The following is a 20617-nucleotide window of genomic DNA, read 5'->3' as shown; positions in this document are numbered from 1 at the left end:
ATACGAGGCTTACCATTCTCTCCCCAGACCTGCTGCAACTCCTGTTTTTCTCAGTCGCAACTGCTGATACCACTAACCAACCATGCATTTGGAACTAGAAGCTTGGGAAACCTCCTCCATTCTTCCCTCTCTGTCATTTCCCACATCTGAACAGTCGCCGTTCTGCCCATTTTACTTGGAACACTCCCCCCCCCCCGCCGCAAATCAGTCCTGCTTCTCTCTCCCTACCTGAGCCCCCCGACTCCCCTCACTTGAGCTCCTGCCTGGACTGCTGTACGAGAACTTACTTGGAACACTCCCCCCCCCCCGCAAATCAGTCCTGCTTCTCTCTCCCTACCTGAGCCCCCCGACTCCCCTCACTTGAGCTCCTGCCTGGACTGCTGTACGAGAACTCCAACAGGTTCCTGGCTCCCCGTCTCTGCTTGCACCAGTCTGTCCTCCAGTATAATGAGAGCAAGCGTCTTAAAATGCAAATGTCTTTCTATCCACCTCCTTTTAAAAGCGTCAGGTGGCTCTGCATTGCCCTTGAGATAAGTCTCAATTCCCTACTGTGGCATTCAGCAACGTCTGTGCTTGGCACCTACCAACCTCTTTCCAGCTTCCTCTCACTTGCTCAGAGAGGCCTCCCCCACCAGCTGGAATGTATGCCCCACCCCCACTCCTCCTCCCAGAGACTTAGCCCAGGAGTTGCCTCCTAAGGGAAGCCTTCTCAAATCTGGGTAAGATTGGGTCGGTGGGGGCGGGGCGGGGGAGTCCCTCCTCTGTGATCCTGCAGCATCTCCTACCTCAGAGCAAACTACCGTGCAGTCAGTAACTCACTTACTTGCCTCTCTTAGTAGCCCCTGAGCTCCTGGAGTGCTGAGCCCCAGTTTAATTCATCCGACTTCCCGGGATTCAGTCCAGGACCTGGCACATAATTTGCAGCTCAGTAAATATAGAATAAATGAGTGAAAGAAGGATATATTTCTTAAGAGACAATTTTATTCTTCAGGCAACAAAGTGTGGTAGAGCTCTGTTGGTCTTTCGAGTCAGACAAACCTCGGTTGGACTCACAGCCTTTCCACTTTCTAGCTGTCATCTCGGGCCAGACGTCTCAGTTTGAGTAGCTCAGTGTGGTGGTTCTGTGCCCAGGCTCTGGAGCTTGGTTGCTTGGTTCAAATCCAAGTTGTGCCACAAAAAGGGGTGTGGGCTGCTTTAGTTTCCTCATCTATAAAACGGCAGTATTACCATATTGATATGCTACGGAGCTAGAAAGTGCCCTAGGAGTGTTTGCCATTAATGCTCTTTGAGCTTTTTTTTACTTTCCTGCAAAGCAGAGACAGCTGGAATGGTCACTCCTTCTCTATCTCACAATACCACCCATGGTCCTAACTCTGACAAGGTCCACACGTTTCAGAACATTAGCAGAAGCGGCAGGCAGTACCAGTGGCTTAGGTGAACTCTGTGATAACCCCCAAATCGAGCTGCTTTTCAAAACCAAGTCCCAGTTTCCGCTGGCTTCCTTTCTGGGCGGGAGCCTAATTAACTAGTAGCTGGAAAGAACTGCAGGTAGGCCACCCCCCAGGCAGAGAATTCAAAGGGAAGTGGAGAACTGTGTAAATAACACTGCTTTAAGGGGCATTTAAGCCAATGGTCTTTGTTAAGGAAATTGATGGCTTTGTAAGTACTGCCTCTGAAGGGAGTACTTGAGTTGATGGTCCCTCATCTCCCCTCATAAATTCCCTAATGGACTCTGGGCCCAGAGGCTGGGCCCACGCCTGTTCAACAAAAACTCAGATTCCCCTTGAAAAACAATTTTAAAAGGTTTAACCAAAACATGAGTTACTGAGCCCGTGCCATTTAACTGGCACAAGGTAGCCGAGACAGATTGTTTCCTTTAGGGGAGGGAGACTCCTGATTCTTCACAGAATCTTTTTTCATGCTAGATGCCCGCCGTGGTAGGCGTTTTCTATACCGCTTCTCATTTTCATCCCCCTAACGTCTGGGAAGAGTCATTATTTCACCAATTGCCAAAGAAGAAACTGGGACTCAGAGATGAAGTGCCCTGCTCATCAACACCCGGCTAATTAGTGAAGAGCAGGGAGGTGCCCGCAGCTCCATCAGACCCCTGAGCCCCCAAGTACCACAAAATCGCAGGGCATCTCAGAGAGAATCAGATCAGCTTGTCTCATTAGCTCCTCCTCAGCATCCACATCCACGCAAAAAGACATGAACTGGGCAGCAGGGGTGGATGGGAGGGTATGGATTTTAGAATCACAGTAGTCAGGGTTTGATTCCTGAAACCTTAGGTAATGCCTTACCCTCTTTACACATCAATTTCCTTGTCTGTTAAATGAGGATAATAATAGCACCAAATACATAGGACTCTTCTAGGATTAAATGACATTACATATTTAAAAACATTTAACATTGTGCATGGCACGGACCAGGTCATCCAGTCATTCACTTAGCAAATACCCTTATTGCATGGTAGCTATCATTTTTGTTTGTTTGTTTGAAGTATAGTTGATTTATAATGTGTTAATTTCTGCTATACAGCAAAGTGATTCAGATATATACATATATATATATTTTTTTTTTTACTTATATTCTTTTCCATTATGGTTTATCACAGGATATTGAATATAGTTCCCTGTGCTATACAGTAGGACCTTGTTTATCCATTCTATATATAATAGCTTACATCTGCATGGTAGCTATCATTTTAATTAGAGAAGTAGTCTTCTGTCGGAAGACAAAGAGAGGGTTAAGTAGCCCTCCTGAGTGGATTGCTAGAGGGATTTTCCAGAGTAGTGTCTGGTTAAATATGGATAAAGGATGAATGGAGACAAGTCGTAGGAAAAGCAGGGTTGTGAATCTGGGGGGAGCTTCTGCGCAGGTGGGGAGGTGAGAGGGAACATGGTCCGTTCAGCCTGCCTGGAGCTGAAATTAGATGACATTAGAAAGAAGGCTGAAGAAGCAGGCAAGGACCAGATTATGCCTCGTTAATTGTCATCAAGCCTCTGTCAGAAAATGCTGAATGAATAACTCAGTACCTTCTGAGGTAGCCAATTTCATTTTCAGGCCAACTGTAGTGTGTCAGAAGATTTTTTTGCTGTGTCCCCACCCTGAGCCTTCTCTCCTTCAGGTTAAGCAACTCCATACCTATATGAGCATTGCTTAGGGATGGCACCTACCTTGGGCCCCATCCTCTGATCATATCCTAGTTCATCGGTGGCTCAGAACTGATCTGTCCAGCCATCTCTGGGATCAGAGGGGGCTTCTCTGACCTCTAGGTCTAGGATCGACTGTCTTCTCAGTAACGTAATCTGCAATCTCACATTCTTGTTTGGGCCAACACCTTCTCCAGTTGGAAGAAACTGATCTCAGAGAGACTGCTGCTCTTTGGGACTTTTTCTGAGCATGAATAGTTATGCTGACCCTTATCTGTCATCTCTGATGAAAAACAACAGTGCTTTTGATTGATATTTTCAAATATTCCAGGTTAACTCAAGATTTAGGACCAATTCCCCTTCTTTTCTATCTTTCTTTCTCCTCCTCTCTCTTCCATCTTTCCTTCCTTCTTTCCTTATTGGGAGGAAAGGGAGAGACATATACACACATTTCTATAAAAAACAAAAAAATACAGTTCAATAATACAAATCAAACATATAGATTCAAATTAACACAAACTCTTCTCCAGGAACAGAAGAGTGGCCTACCCATCATGCAAGATAAAGAAAACTTACCTCAGTGCAGTTCTGCCTCTTGACTGGGCTTCTGCTCTTCAGAGCACTGCAGCATGTGTTATACCTTGGAGAATAAGGAAACTGTGGCTTGAAGGCCTCATCTTTTTGGTCTTATCTTAACCATCTGGCAGGAGGACAGTCTTCAAGGCTGGCCAAACCGACCAGGGCTCAGGGTGAGAGGGATCCACTTTGACACTCCAGTTTCTTGCGTGGGAACCCCACTAAGAACCCAGCACACTGTGGTCACGTTAGTCACTACAGTTACGCCAGACTGGGGTAACTGGCTTGGTTTTCATGTGGTACCTTCGATTCCTTGGCTACTGTTAACATAGCATCCACTTGTCCATAATCCTGTCTTCTCTGACGTCTTGAGGATGCCTTAACAGACTGGTGGGCTGCTTGTTTTGCGGGATTGAAGAATAGATATGCATATGTGCATATACTGACTTTTATTTGAATGCACTGTTTTGCTTTATGCTCACATACATGGATTTCTCACAGGCCAATTTCTGTTTAATATTGCATATTCCCAATATTTATAGAATGAGCCTTAATTAGCCAATCAAACCCTTGGCCCATAACAATGAACTGTGCAGCATCCAGCGAGTTACTTAACCTTTCTGAAACTCTGAAACTTTCACTTGCTGTGTTTGCAAAAGGAAGCATGTAGACTAGATAATTTCTAAAGACTTTTGCAGTGCTAAACCTTTATTCATCCATTCATTCATTCAGCAAATACTTCCTGACTGTCTTCTATGTTCTGGGATTGGAATGCAATAGTGGGCAAAACAGCCTGTGTTTCTGCTCTCTTGGAGCTGCCATTTTGCTTTAGAGAGAATGCAATGATCAAGGAAACTTTGAAGAAGCAATATGATACTATGTAGAAAATAAAATAGACTAGTAGAGTAGAGAGAGACTGGAGTGAAGTTAGCATGGTTAGAGAAGACCTCATTAGGCAGGTGATAATCGAGCTGAGACTGACTCAGTGAATTGGAAAGCCCATGTGATGATTTGAGAGATGAGTTCTAGATTGTACCTGTGATAATAAAATGTAGAACAACAACATGCTTGAGTATTTTCCATAACACTATTTTATCTGATCATTACAACCACTTTCTCTAATGGGTAGGAAAAGTGATATTGTCATTTTGTTTTAATAGACAAAAAGAATGAACCCCACAATGATGATGTATGTTGCCCAGCACCAAACATAATCTGGTGACAAAGCTGAGCTTCAGATGTTGATTTCCGGTCCCTTGTTCCATCTGCTTTTTGTTATAGTCCTCTTCTACATTCTTCAGACAGTTCTTCTGCACCCTTCTCTGTTTTAATTTTGCTGAACCCATTTCCCCATCTTCAGACTGAAAAATGGATTTAATGATTAAAGGAAAGGTACAAAAATCAAGAAGCAAATACATTTTATTGTTTTTTAAATTTATTTATTTTATTTATTTATTTTTGGCTGCTCTGGGTCTTCTTTGCTGTGCGCAGGCTTTCTCTAGTTGCGGCGAGCGGGGGCTACTCTTCATGGTGGTGCGCGGGCTTCTCATTGCAGTGGCTTCTCTTGTTGCAGAGCTCAGGCACTAGGTGCGCAGGCTTCAGTAGTTGTGGCACGTGGGCTCAGTAGTTGCGGCTCGCGGGCTCTAGAGCACAGGCTCAGTAGTTGTGGCGCACAGGTTTAGTTGCTCCGAGGTATGTGGGATCTAACCGGATCAGGACTCGAACCCGTGTCCCCTGCATTGGCAGGTGGATTCTTAGCCACTGCGCCATCAGGGAAGCCCGCAAATACATTTTAGAATGAATCAGTTGAAGGGAATCATAAAACAGTTTGATTTAACTTTCTTTTTTACTCAAGGGGAAACTGTAGCCCAGAGAGGGAAATGACTTGGTCAAAGCTATGGGTATATTAGTGGACATTTATTTTAGATTCCAGTTCTCTCGACCAGGCTGCTGATCTTGAGGAAGTGTCCCGTTCTTTCTCCCTCCCTCCCTTCCTTCCTTCCTTCTTTCCTTCCTTTCTCTCTCTCTCTCTCTCTCTCTCTCTTTGGTGTGGACTGATGAGATCACATTAAAACCACTGATACTCCATTTGTAGTTTGCTATCTTTTATCACCTTTTTTTAACCATTTTTTGCCGACTTTCTGCATATGAATGTTTCGGATTATTCTGCATTTATTATTAGTTTATATCATGCAAAACAAATCTCATTTTGTTACTTCTTGCTCATACTTTTAAAGGCCTTTGGGTCCTAGGTTTCACCCTTCCTCCTGTCCATGCTTAGAATGCCTATTTCATGGCCACCGTGTCATTCACTGCGGTACTGAATTTTACCCCTCTTTCATATTATGAGATCGTGCTGGCAACCAAAAGAGACCCAGCTGAAAATCATTCAGGGCTTTGAACATTCTGCACATTGGATGTATTGTCATTTATTAGGATCACTGTCTTCGCTTACAATCTTTTTAGGCCATTCAAAAAACTATACTAAATTCAAGGTGATGTAAATGTATCTTCAAGTTTCAATTCATAAGACCATCAAATCTCTTTATTAAATTTCAGTCTAGTGTGCACCACCTTTTCTCTCCAGATATTTCATTTCTTTGCAGATTCAGTCAAGAAAGAAAATAAAACAATCTGTAGGACAGATGGTGAGATGTCTTATGGGAAAAAAATAACATGGGATGCTTTATATAGAATTGGATTTTCCTCCTCAGTATGTGCTAGGATTTATAATATGATATCATTATAATTAATATTTTCATTAAAGTCTTTCTACAGTATAATCTACTGAAACAGATTCAAATCATGTTTGAGACTTCTTCAATACAATCAATAACAGAGATTCTGAAACTCGAAAGAACTTTGTTAATTCATCATTTACTGAGTACCTGCTATGAGACTGGCATTGTCTTAAGAATTAGGGGTGCAAATAGAAGTGTGATTGGGGCCAGCCCAGAAATATCTTACAATCCAAGAGCTATACACAATCACCCATTCATTCATTCATTTGTTCATTTTTTTTTTTTTTTTTTTTTTTGGCCACACTGTTCTGCATGAGGGATCTTAGTTCCCTGTCCAGGGATCGAACCCACGCCCCCTGTAGTGGAAGTGTGGAGTCTTAACCACTGGACCGCCAGGGAAGTCTCTCATTCATTTATTCTTAAATATCAATTACATAATATGGGGAGGCAGTTTTCTTGATCCTAAAGAAAGGGGTACATTTTGAGATAAGCTTCCATGAAACTATGTCATCTGGAAGGAGGAGAACAATAATAAATACAATTTATTTTTAGATAGTGAATAATACTGTGAAGAAATAAAATAAGATTGTGTGCTACTTTCTAATGGGGATGGAAGAATAAGATGTGAGCTTCCTGTAAGTAGGCAGGTTGGTGTGGACTGATGAGATCACATTAAAACCACTGATACTCCATTTGTAGTTTGCTATCTTTTATCACCTTTTTTTAACCATTTTTTGCCGACTTTCTGCATATGAATGTTTCGGATTATTCTGCATTTATTATTAGTTTATATCATGCAAAACAAATCTCATTTTGTTACTTCTTGCTCATACTTTTAAAGGCCTTTGGGTCCTAGGTTTCACCCTTCCTCCTGTCCATGCTTAGAATGCCTATTTCATGGCCACCGTGTCATTCACTGCGGTACTGAATTTTACCCCTCTTTCATATTATGAGATCGTGCTGGCAACCAAAAGAGACCCAGCTGAAAATCATTCAGGGCTTTGAACATTCTGCACATTGGATGTATTGTCATTTATTAGGATCACTGTCTTCGCTTACAATCTTTTTAGGCCATTCAAAAAACTATACTAAATTCAAGGTGATGTAAATGTATCTTCAAGTTTCAATTCATAAGACCATCAAATCTCTTTATTAAATTTCAGTCTAGTGTGCACCACCTTTTCTCTCCAGATATTTCATTTCTTTGCAGATTCAGTCAAGAAAGAAAATAAAACAATCTGTAGGACAGATGGTGAGATGTCTTATGGGAAAAAAATAACATGGGATGCTTTATATAGAATTGGATTTTCCTCCTCAGTATGTGCTAGGATTTATAATATGATATCATTATAATTAATATTTTCATTAAAGTCTTTCTACAGTATAATCTACTGAAACAGATTCAAATCATGTTTGAGACTTCTTCAATACAATCAATAACAGAGATTCTGAAACTCGAAAGAACTTTGTTAATTCATCATTTACTGAGTACCTGCTATGAGACTGGCATTGTCTTAAGAATTAGGGGTGCAAATAGAAGTGTGATTGGGGCCAGCCCAGAAATATCTTACAATCCAAGAGCTATACACAATCACCCATTCATTCATTCATTTGTTCATTTTTTTTTTTTTTTTTTTTTTTTGGCCACACTGTTCTGCATGAGGGATCTTAGTTCCCTGTCCAGGGATCGAACCCACGCCCCCTGTAGTGGAAGTGTGGAGTCTTAACCACTGGACCGCCAGGGAAGTCTCTCATTCATTTATTCTTAAATATCAATTACATAATATGGGGAGGCAGTTTTCTTGATCCTAAAGAAAGGGGTACATTTTGAGATAAGCTTCCATGAAACTATGTCATCTGGAAGGAGGAGAACAATAATAAATACAATTTATTTTTAGATAGTGAATAATACTGTGAAGAAATAAAATAAGATTGTGTGCTACTTTCTAATGGGGATGGAAGAATAAGATGTGAGCTTCCTGTAAGTAGGCAGGGTTGTTATTTGAGGAAGTAATGTTTGAACTAAACCATAAGTGCAGAAAAGAAGAGATTGTGAAAAAAGCCAGGGGAGAAAAAGTATTTCAGGTAAAGTAAATATCAAGTTCGAGTTTTTTGGAACAATAACAAGTTTGGCTTATTTAAGGAATAGATACTTGTTGAATGGATGGATGGACGGCTGAGTAAATGAATGGAAGGCAGCGAGCAAGAAGGATAATAGTAGGAGATGGTCAGATAAAGTGGGGACTTGGCTGTGATACAGTCTTTGGATTTTGTTCCATGCGAGGAGTTTTAGGTTGGAGAGTGGCCTGATGTAGTTTATGTTGTTAAAAGAGCACTCTAGCTGTGCTCTGGAGGAGGGAGGATTGGGAGCAGACATAGAAGAGAGACTGGTTAAATAAGCATTGCCATAGTGATGGTGGCTTGGATTAGGGTGGTAGTGATGGAGCAAAAGTGGATCTTTTGGGAATATCCAGAGATAAAAGAGTCTACAGGATGGGCTCATGGACTTTATGTGGTATTGGAGGATGAACTGAAAAAAACAGAGATGACTCCTCCGAAGGTTTTAGTCTGGCCATTGTCAGGCAATGTGATCATTTACTAAGATGGGGAAGAAAGGACTGTGGGAAGAAACCATTACTTTTATTTTAGACATGTTGATTTTGTGATGACCTTAAATAGATGTTTAAGTAGAGATGGCACTGCAGGCAGCTGGGACTCAGAGAAGAGGTCATACCTAAAGAGATGTTTGAGTCATCGGCACATCCATACTCTAACGTTTTTATTTTAATATTGGGACTGGATGAGAGACTGTAGATAGAGAAGAAAAAGAGGGCCCAAGACCTCACCCTGAAAGCTGGCAGCATTTAGCAGAGGGAAGCAGAAGACAGCAAATGAGTCTGTGTGGGAAGAGCTGAGAGCCAGAAGGGACGAGAATGGCATGGTGGTGTGGAATCCAGGAGGGGAGTACTTCAAGAGGAAAGGAATGGGCGATTTCTTCACATGTTTCAGGACCTTTGGACGTCATAGTTAGTTTTAGCAATGCTGAGGTCAATGGTGACCTTGACAAGATTGATTTCTGTGGGGTGGTGAGTTCAGAAGCTAGACGGGAGTGAACTGAAGAGTGAATTGTCGGAGAGAAAGTGGGAAATGCGAGTTTAGATAACCGTCAGTAAATTTCACTATGAATCGTGGAAAGGGAAATGTGAAGTAGAAGACAGAATGCTAAGGATATGTGAACTGAAGGGAGGCTTTAATTTTTTTAATTTTTAAAATGTACATTGCTCACTTTTTTAATTAACAGTTTTTACATGGGCAATATCCTGCTTTGCTGGTTTGGAAAAAGAGAATCGTGACTCAGGGAATAAAGGGAAATGGTTTGTGCTAGACAAGCAGTGATGCAAAAGAGTGACAGGTCAGGCTTCATGGGGCTGAAGATGCTAGAGTTAAATCTTGATGGAAGACGAGAAGGCGAGGACTACTAGCCTTTCAGGCTAAGGAAATAAGAGGGGAGTGGAGAGCTCTGAGGCGTGAGTTCTGGGAAGGAACTCTCTGCTTTTAGAGTGGAGGTGTGGTTGGTTCACTCTGTGGGCGTGGAATTGGAGTGATCGTTTGAGACCACGTCCAGATTCACTCTTCTTTCCCTAGTGCTTTGGTTTGCTAGATGGTGCCTGGTCGTCACACTGAAACACAGGAAGGAATTTCTGGCCCACTTTGGTATGTGGCCAGCCCTTGAAGGAACCAGAAGCCCACTTAAGCTTCTCAGATTCAGTAGACCTAATCGACATCTGAAGCTTGTTAGTGGATGCATGGTTCTTTAGAAGCTCTTCACCACCCTGTCTTTTGTACTCTGGACAGGCTGATCTGGTGGCGGAGGTTAAGAACAAACCTTGGTTTGAATAGAACTAAGTGAGGCCAGCGATGGGGGTTTGCCTTGAAGCCTTTAAAAGATAGGCAATGTAAAATCCAGATATTCTGTTTCAGAGGAAACATTTACCAGTACAGCCGCCACCCTGCCTCAAGCTTCCCCTTCATAAACCTTCAGGGGTTAAGCACTCCACCCAGTTTCCCCTGTTCCAAGAAGCTATTATTTGGACCCAAAGATTGTGCATTTTTTGGTCTCTTTTTGTTGTTGTTTGGATGAATTGTTATGCGGCATGAAGTTTGTTGTGGTTGGACCCATCCTAAACAAACAAGTGAACTTAAAAAATACTATTTTTTCTGGTGTTTAAAAAATAGTAATCATTGGACTAAAAGAGAATATCCTAATGCCAATCCTGTTCTCTCAGCTGGAAATAGAAACAGATGCTAACTTCTCAAAAGCTGACCCATCTTCATAAACAAGAAGTTTAGAAAGATGGGTAAATCTACCCATCCTTTGGAAGGCAGGCCACTGAAACAAGTGTGTGTTCAAATTCGTTGTGTCCTCCTTGAGTCCTAAACCAAATCCATCTCCTGTTACTTATAACTCTCATCTCTCCACCTGCAGGTAGTCTTATTTTTTTCTCAGTGGGCTCTTGACTTAGTAACCCCATTAGCTTCTCAGACTTGTTATACTTAGCCCATACCAGGGGCTGTTGTGAAAAGTGAAATCAGAGATTCCCAAAAGTAGTATTGAAACTTGGTTAAAGATAACAAACTATTTTGTTCCGGAATTATATACTGGAAACCCGATCTGGTAAGGTGGCACGGTGCGGTAGAAAAGGCATGGTATTATGGGCTTAAGAACCAACGTTCTGGCAAATTTTCTTCTAGAGCCTTCAGAAAATTACTTCAACTTTGCGAACCTCAGTTTCCCCACGCGTAACATGAAATAAGCGCGTTCGGCTCCAAAGTCATCAGCAGCGTGATCATCACCATAGACCATTTATTGATCACCTGTTATATATTAAATGCTTTACCAGCGTTTACCATTAGTCTGTAAGTTCTGTGGGATCCTCAGGATTCCAGTGGTGTCACAAATTACCAAAGTTTCTAATCAAGGTAAGTTAATCAGCGTCCCCCAGTTGGGTTGAAATAGTTCCGCTGTAAGTAATTATTTTCTTTTTCCTCGGGTTGTCGCTCCCCTCCGCCCCCTTTTCTTTTGGTTTACTTGGTTCCTTGCTGTTTATATTGAAAATAGCCCATGCACTCTCTTCAATCATTTCTATTCTTGAAGATTCCTTAGGATCTAGGGCTGGGTAAACAAAAGTAGACATTTCTAATTAAGAAGACTTCTCCTCCAGCCCCTACCTCACCCCAGTATCATCATGGTTAAGAATAAGCCCTGTTCCTTTAAGACTTGTATCACTTTCCATCTCTCAGTCTATTATGCTGTTTGAACATACCCAGCACTTCGTCGAGGCAGTCTAAAAGGTAATCTTGTTTTCATTTTACAGATGGGGAAACTGAGGCACAGGGAGATGACATAACATGCCCATGCTTATCCAGTAATCAGGGACAGATAAGGAGCTTGAATCCAAGGCCTCTAACTTCAAGGATGAGAACTCTTAACAGTAGCTCTCAAATGCCAGCCTTTGCTTATACTTAAAAGTAAACTTGTTTCGTCTCCCTGAGACTTGGCTTTCCAAGCTTTCAAACAGGGGTGACAATCCCTGCTTATCTCAGATAGTGTCCTTCAGACATGCTTCAGGAGTGCAGAGGCATGGCAGTTCATCTTGATGCTCCAGACAGATGGAAATTGAAAATTAAGTCATTGAGACTAGGCATCAGCTGTGTCTGTCCAGTTACAGAGTGTCCATCTGCCTTGGGCTCTTGGAGCTGAGCTCACCTCTGGCAACTGAAAGCTCAACCGGGAAAGACAGACCTGGCAGTGTCTCCCCACCAACATCAAGTCTCCTAGCTGGTTAGAGCAGATTTCTAAGTGTCTCACTACATGAAAGAGAGCGAATCTGAAATGAGGAGTACCCTCGTATCAGGGGAAGGTGGGGTAAGATGGAGAAATTGGACTGCCCGGTGGAATTCCACTGTAAGCTAGTCACCACTGGTGTCCCAATTCCTTTCCCTTCACCCCGAGACCCAGTCTAAAGAAAGGTTTCAAAGGGTACAGAGCCTAAACTATATTTGGACGAGAGTATGTGCATCGAGGGTGCTGAATTTTCCTCATTCGTTCATTCAACAAGTATTTGTTTTCACAGTACCCCTCCCTGTGGGATGTATTATTATCAGTGCCACCTAGCTACTACCTGAGAAGGCAGGGGGCCGGATGCTCAGTGGACCTTGGTATTGACTTCAAACTCTTTTCCCTGAAACCTGCTCAGCTCCCAGCATAAAGCATTCAAGAAGCACCAAGTAAAATGGTGTAATGAAAACAGGAAGGCTGGTTTAGTTTTATTGTTTTGTTGTTGCTGCCTTTGTTTTTCCTGGCCACGCATTTGTATTCCATTCCTCACCCTCCTTTCTTCAGTACTGGGGGCATGGGAGTAGAGTGGGAGAGAGAATTCCCCAGATGAAGACTGGCAGATGCAACTCCGGGGCCCCTGGGACTCTAGTAGCAAGAGAAACTGAATAGCAGAGTGCGGGGATGTTATTCAAAAAAAGGGACTCACAGTAGCTTTGTCAGCAGAATCTTGGGGGAGAAAACAGTTCTCTCTCTCTCTCTCCCCCTCCCTTCCTCCCTCCCTCCCTCCCTTCCTCTCCCCTTTCCCCCAATTTCCTACAACTACATACTACATATAACTGCCTATCTAAGTACATATTTACCTACCTATGTCTACCTCTGTGTCTCCTCCAGAACCTCCAGGGTCCACCGGCTCTAAGCAGACAGATAGATTGAGGTCTTCAACAGAATCAGGAAGAAATTAACCTTCACGAGAACTCAACTCTAGCCCCAGTTCCTGCCACTCTGAGGTCTCTTTGATGAGGAAATGAATCAACTTATCGTAGAGAGATCGTGGGTGATCTTATGATAATCTTACCCTATTTGTCTTCATATTCGAGGAAAAGAAAGGTGGTACCAGGAGGCCGGCAACCCTGTGACCTTATCCTCAAGAGGGTGTGCCTTCTTCATTCTGTAGATACGGTGCGCAGGGAGAGGACCTCTCTGCTAGGCAGCAAAAGTCCAGGATCCTACCTCTAGCCCTACCACCAACTCTCTCTGTTGTCTGGAAGCAGACGCCTTACCTCCTATGTATCTCTTAGTTTTCCATTCGATAAAATAGGTGAAGGGGCTGGGATTGTACACGTGATCTCATGAAACCACTGCAACAGTGCTGGATAAATATTATCTCCATTTTTTTTTTTTTTTTAATGAGGGAAATGAAGTTCAGAGAGGTTAGGTTATGTAAGCCCTGTGCTGCTTGTATAGGGCAGAATTAGGATTTGAACCTAGTTTTGTCTGATGCCAAAACCTGTGCCCTATGCCGTTCCCTTTATTGGGTTTCTAAAGAGTAAAGTCTGGATTGATGGCTCATCACTCTTGGATTGGGCCTGAGTTTTATTATATGTGTTGGCTACATTCACCAAGAGGTTGGGGCTACTGAGAAGTGCTGAGCCCGTATTCTTTCCATGCTTGAACTGCCAGGCATGCTACTGGTCACTGGAGTCCTCAGCTGGCTCAAACTCATCCTTAAATAATTGAATTATAATGGATTGATGTATTCTGGCTCTTTTGATAGTATTTCACTATGTAAACTGTTTGCAGAAATAAACAAGGGATTTTGGAGCTTGGAAGGGGCTCAACATTCTGCCGCCCCTGAATTCAATGATCCCTTTTTTTAGATAATCAGCATCACAGAAATCCAAGTCTTATTTCTACTTGACCCGGGCCCTTTCTATTTGGGGGAAATGCTGCTTGAAAGGGTTTCAAGTGAGTACTGATTTTACAAAGCTGATTCAATTCAGCCACTTAGGAATAAATTGAACCCTTAGGAGAAGAGTATTTTTTCTCTTGACCATTATTTTTTTTTTTTAAAGGGTTTTTTTTTTTTTTTTTTTTTTTTGATGTGGACCATTTTTAAAGTCTTTATTGAATTTCTTACAATATTGCTTCTGTTTTAAGTTTTGGCTTTTTGGCCGCGAGGCATGTGGGATCTTAGCTCCCCGACCAGGGATCGAACCCACGCCCCCTGCATGGGAAGGCAAAGTCTTAACCACTGGACCGACAGGGAAGTCCCTTGACCATTATTTTAGAATAAAGCTCATTCCTGTCCATTTCTTATGAAAGTTGTATGGCTATCTTGAGAGGTTGTCCTGGCTGGGACAGTGATTTCTGTATTACAGATGGGAAGCCAGAAGCTGAGAAGTGACGCTAATTGTGCAAAGTTACATAGCTAAGGTAAGGGGCAGAAGCCAAACCCTGGTTAGAAATGGGGCTTCACTCCATTATGTTGTAGTAAGTAGGGGAAGGATGGCCTAGATCAAGCAGTATCCTCAGGGTGACCATATGTTCTGCGGTATTTAGGTTTTCTCAGGATATGGGCCTATTGCCTGGATAGTTTTTACTAGCATTCTCTCTCACTCTCAAAGTGCATTATTTGGATGATAAATTATAAGGTCCCTCCAAAACACTGGATAGGGACTAGATTTTGAGGAGCTCACTGCCTTTCGAAGGAGCTGCTCTATGTAAACGTGATGGCCGCACAGTGTGATAAGTGTAAAGATGGGGATCTTTGTAAAATAGGAACCCACATAGGAGGGGGCACTTAGCTTTTCCTAGAAGAATTGGGGAAGTATCACAGAATACCTGACATTCAAGTTATTAAAAGTTGGGCAGGGTGATCTCTTTTGGACGGCTACCTCCAGATTTCTCCTTGTGTGGTTCTGTATTGCAACACCAAGAAACATGTACTGTGTATGTCCTGCTTACTTAGAAGGCATCCAGTTAATTCTGTGCTTCTCTGATCTTTGTTCTTGCAGCTAATTGAGCATCTGCTTGCAGCCAGCTGCAACTTTAAGTTGTCCCAAGCGGAACTCCTTGCTGGGATTTGAATTACATGGGAGGTTGAGAACTCACTTGGCCTTTAAGTGGAACACCTAATATATCCAACAAGGCCCTAGAAGCCTAGCACATTAGACAGGAAGGGCTCCTGGAGTCTCAGTAGTTTCGTCCCCTTAAGTGATGATTGAGCCCAGAGAGGGAAAGAGATTTGTCTAAAGGAACAGAGCAATTTAGTTACAGACCTGGGACTGAAGGCAGAGTCTCTCATGTATCAGTGCACTCTTTATGTCAAACTGTAATCCTCTTGAGAGTTAAATAAACCTCCGTTTGAGACTGTGAAGTTCTGTGGTAGCAGATAATGCACCCAGAACTTGGGCAGTGAAAGCCTGAGTTTGAAACTAGGATCTGGCATGAACACACTGAATGACCTTGGGCAAATTATTAAAGATATGTGGGATCTCAGTTTCCTCATCTGGAAGACTAAAATCATAATTTAAGTAATAACATCTTTCTCACAAGCTTGCTGTGGGGCTTATTTGGGGTAATGAAGGTGGAAATGTTTGTCAACTTTTGTTTGTGTGTGTGTAGTAAAAACCACATGATACAAGGTCTACCTTCTTAACAAATCTTTAAGTGTACATACAGTCTTGTTACCTATAATCACAATGTTGTACAGCAGATCTCTAAAACGTATTCATCTTGCATAACTGAAACTTTATACCCATTGAACAGTAACTCTGAAATCTCAATCCCCTCCTGCCAGCCCCTGGCAACCACCATTCTACTCTCTCCTTCTATGAGTTTGTTTTACATACATCACATAAGTGGAATCATACAGTATTTGTCCTTCATGTAGTGTCCTCCAGGTTCATTGATGTTGTCACATATGGCAAGAGCTCCTTCTTTTTAAAGACTGAATAATATTCACCTGCGACTCTCAGTGATGGGCTTGACCATGCTGATGATTCTGCTGATCTGATTCCATAGCTGCTGATGAGAGATGAGGCCAAAGAGCAAGCATTGATCTGGTCTCTCCCTTCTATGTCTGTCTCCTGTAGATGAGCCCAGCCGGTGCTATTTCCATGATGGTGATGGGGTATGTGAGGAGTTTGAACAAAAAACTAGCATCAAAGACTGCGGTGTCTACACGCCGCAGGGGTTCCTGGATCAGTGGGCATCCAACGCTTCCGTATCCCATCAAGACCAGCAGTGCCCAGGCTGGGTCATCATCGGCCAACCAGCAGCATCCCAGGTAAGCTCCCAGCCACATGTAACATTTCCTGCAGACATTCTCAATCTCTGCTCTGCCCCTCAGGGTTGCCCATCACAAAGGCAGTGTCATTGGACATGACCACTTGATCATATCTCTAGCCAAATGTAATTTTTCAAAAATGCATATATAGGGGATTCTCTAGCAGTCCAGTGGTTAGGACTCCACTCTTTCACTGCCAAGGGTACAGGTTCGATCCCTAGTGGGGGAACCGAGATCCTGTAAGCTGCGCAGCGTGGCAAAAGAAAAAAAAAAACGCGTATATAACCTTATCATATTTGTACCAAATATTCCTCCATAGGACTGTACCATTTTATATTCTTATCAGGGATGTATGAAAGTGTTTGTTTCTCTTCAATTTTAACAACAGAGTGTATTGTCAACTTTTGGATTTTTACCATCTCCATAGGTAAGAAAATGTCATCTCACGTTGTTTTAATTTGCATTTCTTTTACTATAGTGAAATTGAGATTCTTTTTGTATGTATCATGGTCATGTTCCTTTCTTTTTCTATGAGCAGTCTCTTTATCCCATTTTTCTACTGGGACTTGGTCTCTTTCTTCTTGATAGTTAAAAGTGGTTTATATACCAGCGAGATGAGCTCTTGTTTGTGATCTATGTTGAAAATATTTTTGCCCAGTCTGCAGTTTTTCTTTTGACTTTGCTTATAATGCTTTTTTCAAAATTTTTTATAAAGTCATTTTTAAAAAAAAAATTATTGACATGTAGTTGATTTACAATGATGTGTTAATTTCTGCTGTACAGCAGAGTGACTCAGTTCTACACATATATATGCTTTTTCATAATATTTTCCATTATGGTTTATCACGGGATATCGAATATAGTTCCCTGTGCTATACAGTAGGACCTTGTTGTTTCTCTATTCGATATATACTAGTTTGCATCTGTTAATCCCAAACTCCCAATCTTTTCCTCCCCTACCCTCCTCCCCCTTGGTAACCACAAGTCTGCTCTTTATGTCTGTGAATCTGTTTCTGTTTCATAGAAGTGATATCATATGGTATTTGTCTTTCTCTTTCTGACTTACTTCACTTAGTATGATAATCCCTAGGTCCATCCTTGTTGCTGCAAATGGCCAAATGCAATTCTAAGGTCTCATGAGACCTGTTTGTCAGCGATTGGACGTGGACGGGTTAAGGGCAAGAAACATCAGCATAGTGGGGGTAATGACTGTCCTCCCGTGTCCCTACCTATTGTAAGTTATATTTGGGGAAAGCTCTCCATTTTGGATATACCACTGGAATTCAATGAGCTAAGAACAAATTCTTGGGGAGAGTCTCTCTTTTGAGGGGGGGCAGAGTGTCAAGTTGTGTGCTCCTTGAGCACTCTCCCGTGAATTAACAGCGCCTTTACCATGAATTTGCTGTGTGGCTTTGGGCTAGTCTTCCCACCTCTCTGGGCCCCATTTTCCCCATCTTTAAGTTAGAGAGTAGTTGAGCTGGATGATCTCCAAGGACCTTCCCAACTCTAAAAAGCTGTGACTCGTTCCTTAATCCCCGAATGCACTATTTATGTCCCAAGGTTCTGCCCCAAGGGACTGTCAGGTTAGTTGAGGGAGCAAGAGTGTTGGGGCCACCAGAGCTGATGTGATTCTAGGGATGGCCATACTGTCCCCAGAGCCCCCTTTCCAATTATCCTGCTGAACAAGCACCTGCCTTCTTCCGAGATTCCCGTTTCCCAGAGACACGACTCGGTGCTTCCTGCTGCCTGGCCCCATAGCCGTTTCTGAGGCCGGCCTCCCTCCTGGCCTTGCAGATGAGCCATTACTCCTAGCCGTTCCTCTCTAATATTGCTTCCCTGACTCAGGGTCGGTGGGGTGGTTGAGGGGAGGCCTGGTTTCTAGATGAAAGAGAAATGTGACCTTCTGGGGCCCAGTGAAAATCACTGGAAGAGGTACAAAAGGAGTCCAACCTCACTTACAGTGTTTATTTGATCATTTTTTCATTTATCTGATTGTGTTTACATGCATTAGATTCTTTATTTATTCCTTTGCTTCTGACTGCCCCAAGGAGGATGGAAAGAAATGGAAGCGTGGTATTCCCTGACATTTCCCATGTGTAGTGCCAGCCGGGTGCGTGAATGAATGAACGAACAAACGAATGAATGAATAAATGAGTGCTTGTGTAGGCCTCATCCTGCCCCGTGCCACCTCTGTATTTGCTGTATCCATCTCTGGTTACACCCATGCTCTGAACTCTAATTACCTGTTTCCGTGTCTGGCGGCCCCTTTAGACTGCGAGTTTTGTGAAAACAGTTTTGAGGTTTTATTCACTTTGTTCCCCCATCTTCAAGCACAGGTCTAGATAAGACTAGGAGTTCAGGAGATGTGTATTTAATTTACTGTAGATACACACACGCGCACACACACACACACACACACACACACACACACACACACACACACACACACACACACAGTGCTGCCTCTCTCACACAGTGTCCTGCTTCAGGAACAGCAGGGCTGGCCAGCAATAGAGCCAGGAATTCCAAATTCGACACCTCCATCCCGTTCCTAGAAATGTTTAAAAAACATCATTCAAACAAGGGTATTATTAACACACTCAGAATCTCACGTGAGCAAGTGTTGAGGTAGCAGCTGTGCTTAAAAACCACCCAAAGTTTACTGCTACTAATGTGAGAAAAGGAGAGAAAGAATTTTCCAGTCTTAGCATTTGAAAAGAGACTTCGCGGGGCAATTATTCCAGTCTCCTAAGGAGGGGGCTGTCAGGAATCATGGGTGATTATCTCTTCCTAAACAAAAATCCAATTAAAAAAAATCATTATAAATACTAGCTCTTCGATCTACAAAGAGGAGATGAGGAAACAAAATCATCCTATTGAATTATTCATTGTAACCAATTTTATTTTAATGAAATCGACTAGGTTCCATTACTCTGGGCTTGGACATAATCTTTGTTACAAGGAGACTTCAGCTGTAACTAAATTTGCCATAATGAGATCAGCTCACTGGAGAATACAGGGTCAGGGTAGGGGATGTGCGTGCCGTCTGGGTGCAGGGCTGGGCAGGGCGGCCTGGAGGCCTGCAGAACAAAAGTCCACCCAGTTCCCTGTCTCAAAGCAAGTGCCTAGAAGTCATTCACACACCGCCCCCATCACGCACAAGCCAACATGTGCGCGCGCGCACGCACAACCTGCATAACTCTGAGTAGAGGCTCTTCCTGGAGTGTAAACATAGCTCCCTTCCGACAACAGAGAAGAGGAAGAAGTCTAACCGTGGCCTTCATTACCGTGTACAGTGATTAGAGGAGGCTGGTGGTTAATTTTCACCCTGTCAGGGCCTCCAGTGAAGAGGTTGATGGCTTGAGAGAGGGAGTTGGGGGGTTTTTAGACGCACTGTGTGCCCCTTACCTTCCCTCAACACAGTTATACACTCCTCCTCCTCCTCCCTCCTCTCTCTCTCTTTCTGTTTCTTTTACACACATACAGACAGGCACGCACAGGCACGAACACATGAACATCCTACAGGAACAGGCCATGTAGATAGATGCAGGGGCCCCTATCCAGAGAGTGAGTACCAAAGCACCGGGAGGAGAGTGGGGGAGGGAACCAGTGGTTGTCGAGGTCCACCAGCCACTGTACTGGGCCCTCACACACGCTTCATAGCCAACCCCCTCGCCATTCTTCAAGGAAAGAATTATTACCTACCTCTGAGAAACTGAGGGGTGGCGTGTTTGTTCTCCAGGGTCACACAGCCCATAGTGGAAAATCTAGGATTAAAAGGATCTCACGGGGCTTCCCTGGTGGCGCAGTGGTTGAGAGTCCACCTGCTGATGCAGGGGACACGGGTTCGTGCCCCGGTTCGGGAAGGTCCCACATGCCGCGGAGCGGCTGGGCCCGTGAGCCATGGCCGCTGAGCCTGCGCTTCCGGAGCCTGTGCTCCGCACCGAGAGAGGCCACAACAGTGAGAGGCCCACGTACCACAAAAAAAAAAATTAAAAAATTAAAAAATAAAAAAAAAATT

General features: G+C 43.1%; 1 protein-coding gene across 1 annotated transcript in view; it reads left to right on the top strand.

Annotated features, from left to right (window-relative positions):
* Nucleotides 1-20617, top strand: part of PAPPA (pappalysin 1) — a 267788-nt gene that overhangs the window by 130423 nt on the left and 116748 nt on the right. Inside the window, exon 10 of the mRNA XM_024126382.2 lies at nt 16403-16596. Coding sequence (XP_023982150.1) covers nt 16403-16596 — 194 coding nt within the window. The remainder of the gene's footprint in view (nt 1-16402; nt 16597-20617) is intronic.

This window comes from Physeter macrocephalus, chromosome 9, assembly GCF_002837175.3.
Source record: "Physeter macrocephalus isolate SW-GA chromosome 9, ASM283717v5, whole genome shotgun sequence".
NCBI classification, from domain to species: domain Eukaryota; kingdom Metazoa; phylum Chordata; class Mammalia; order Artiodactyla; family Physeteridae; genus Physeter; species Physeter macrocephalus.
The sequence above is the reverse complement of the archived record's forward strand: the minus strand, read 5'-3'. Positions and strand labels throughout refer to the sequence as shown.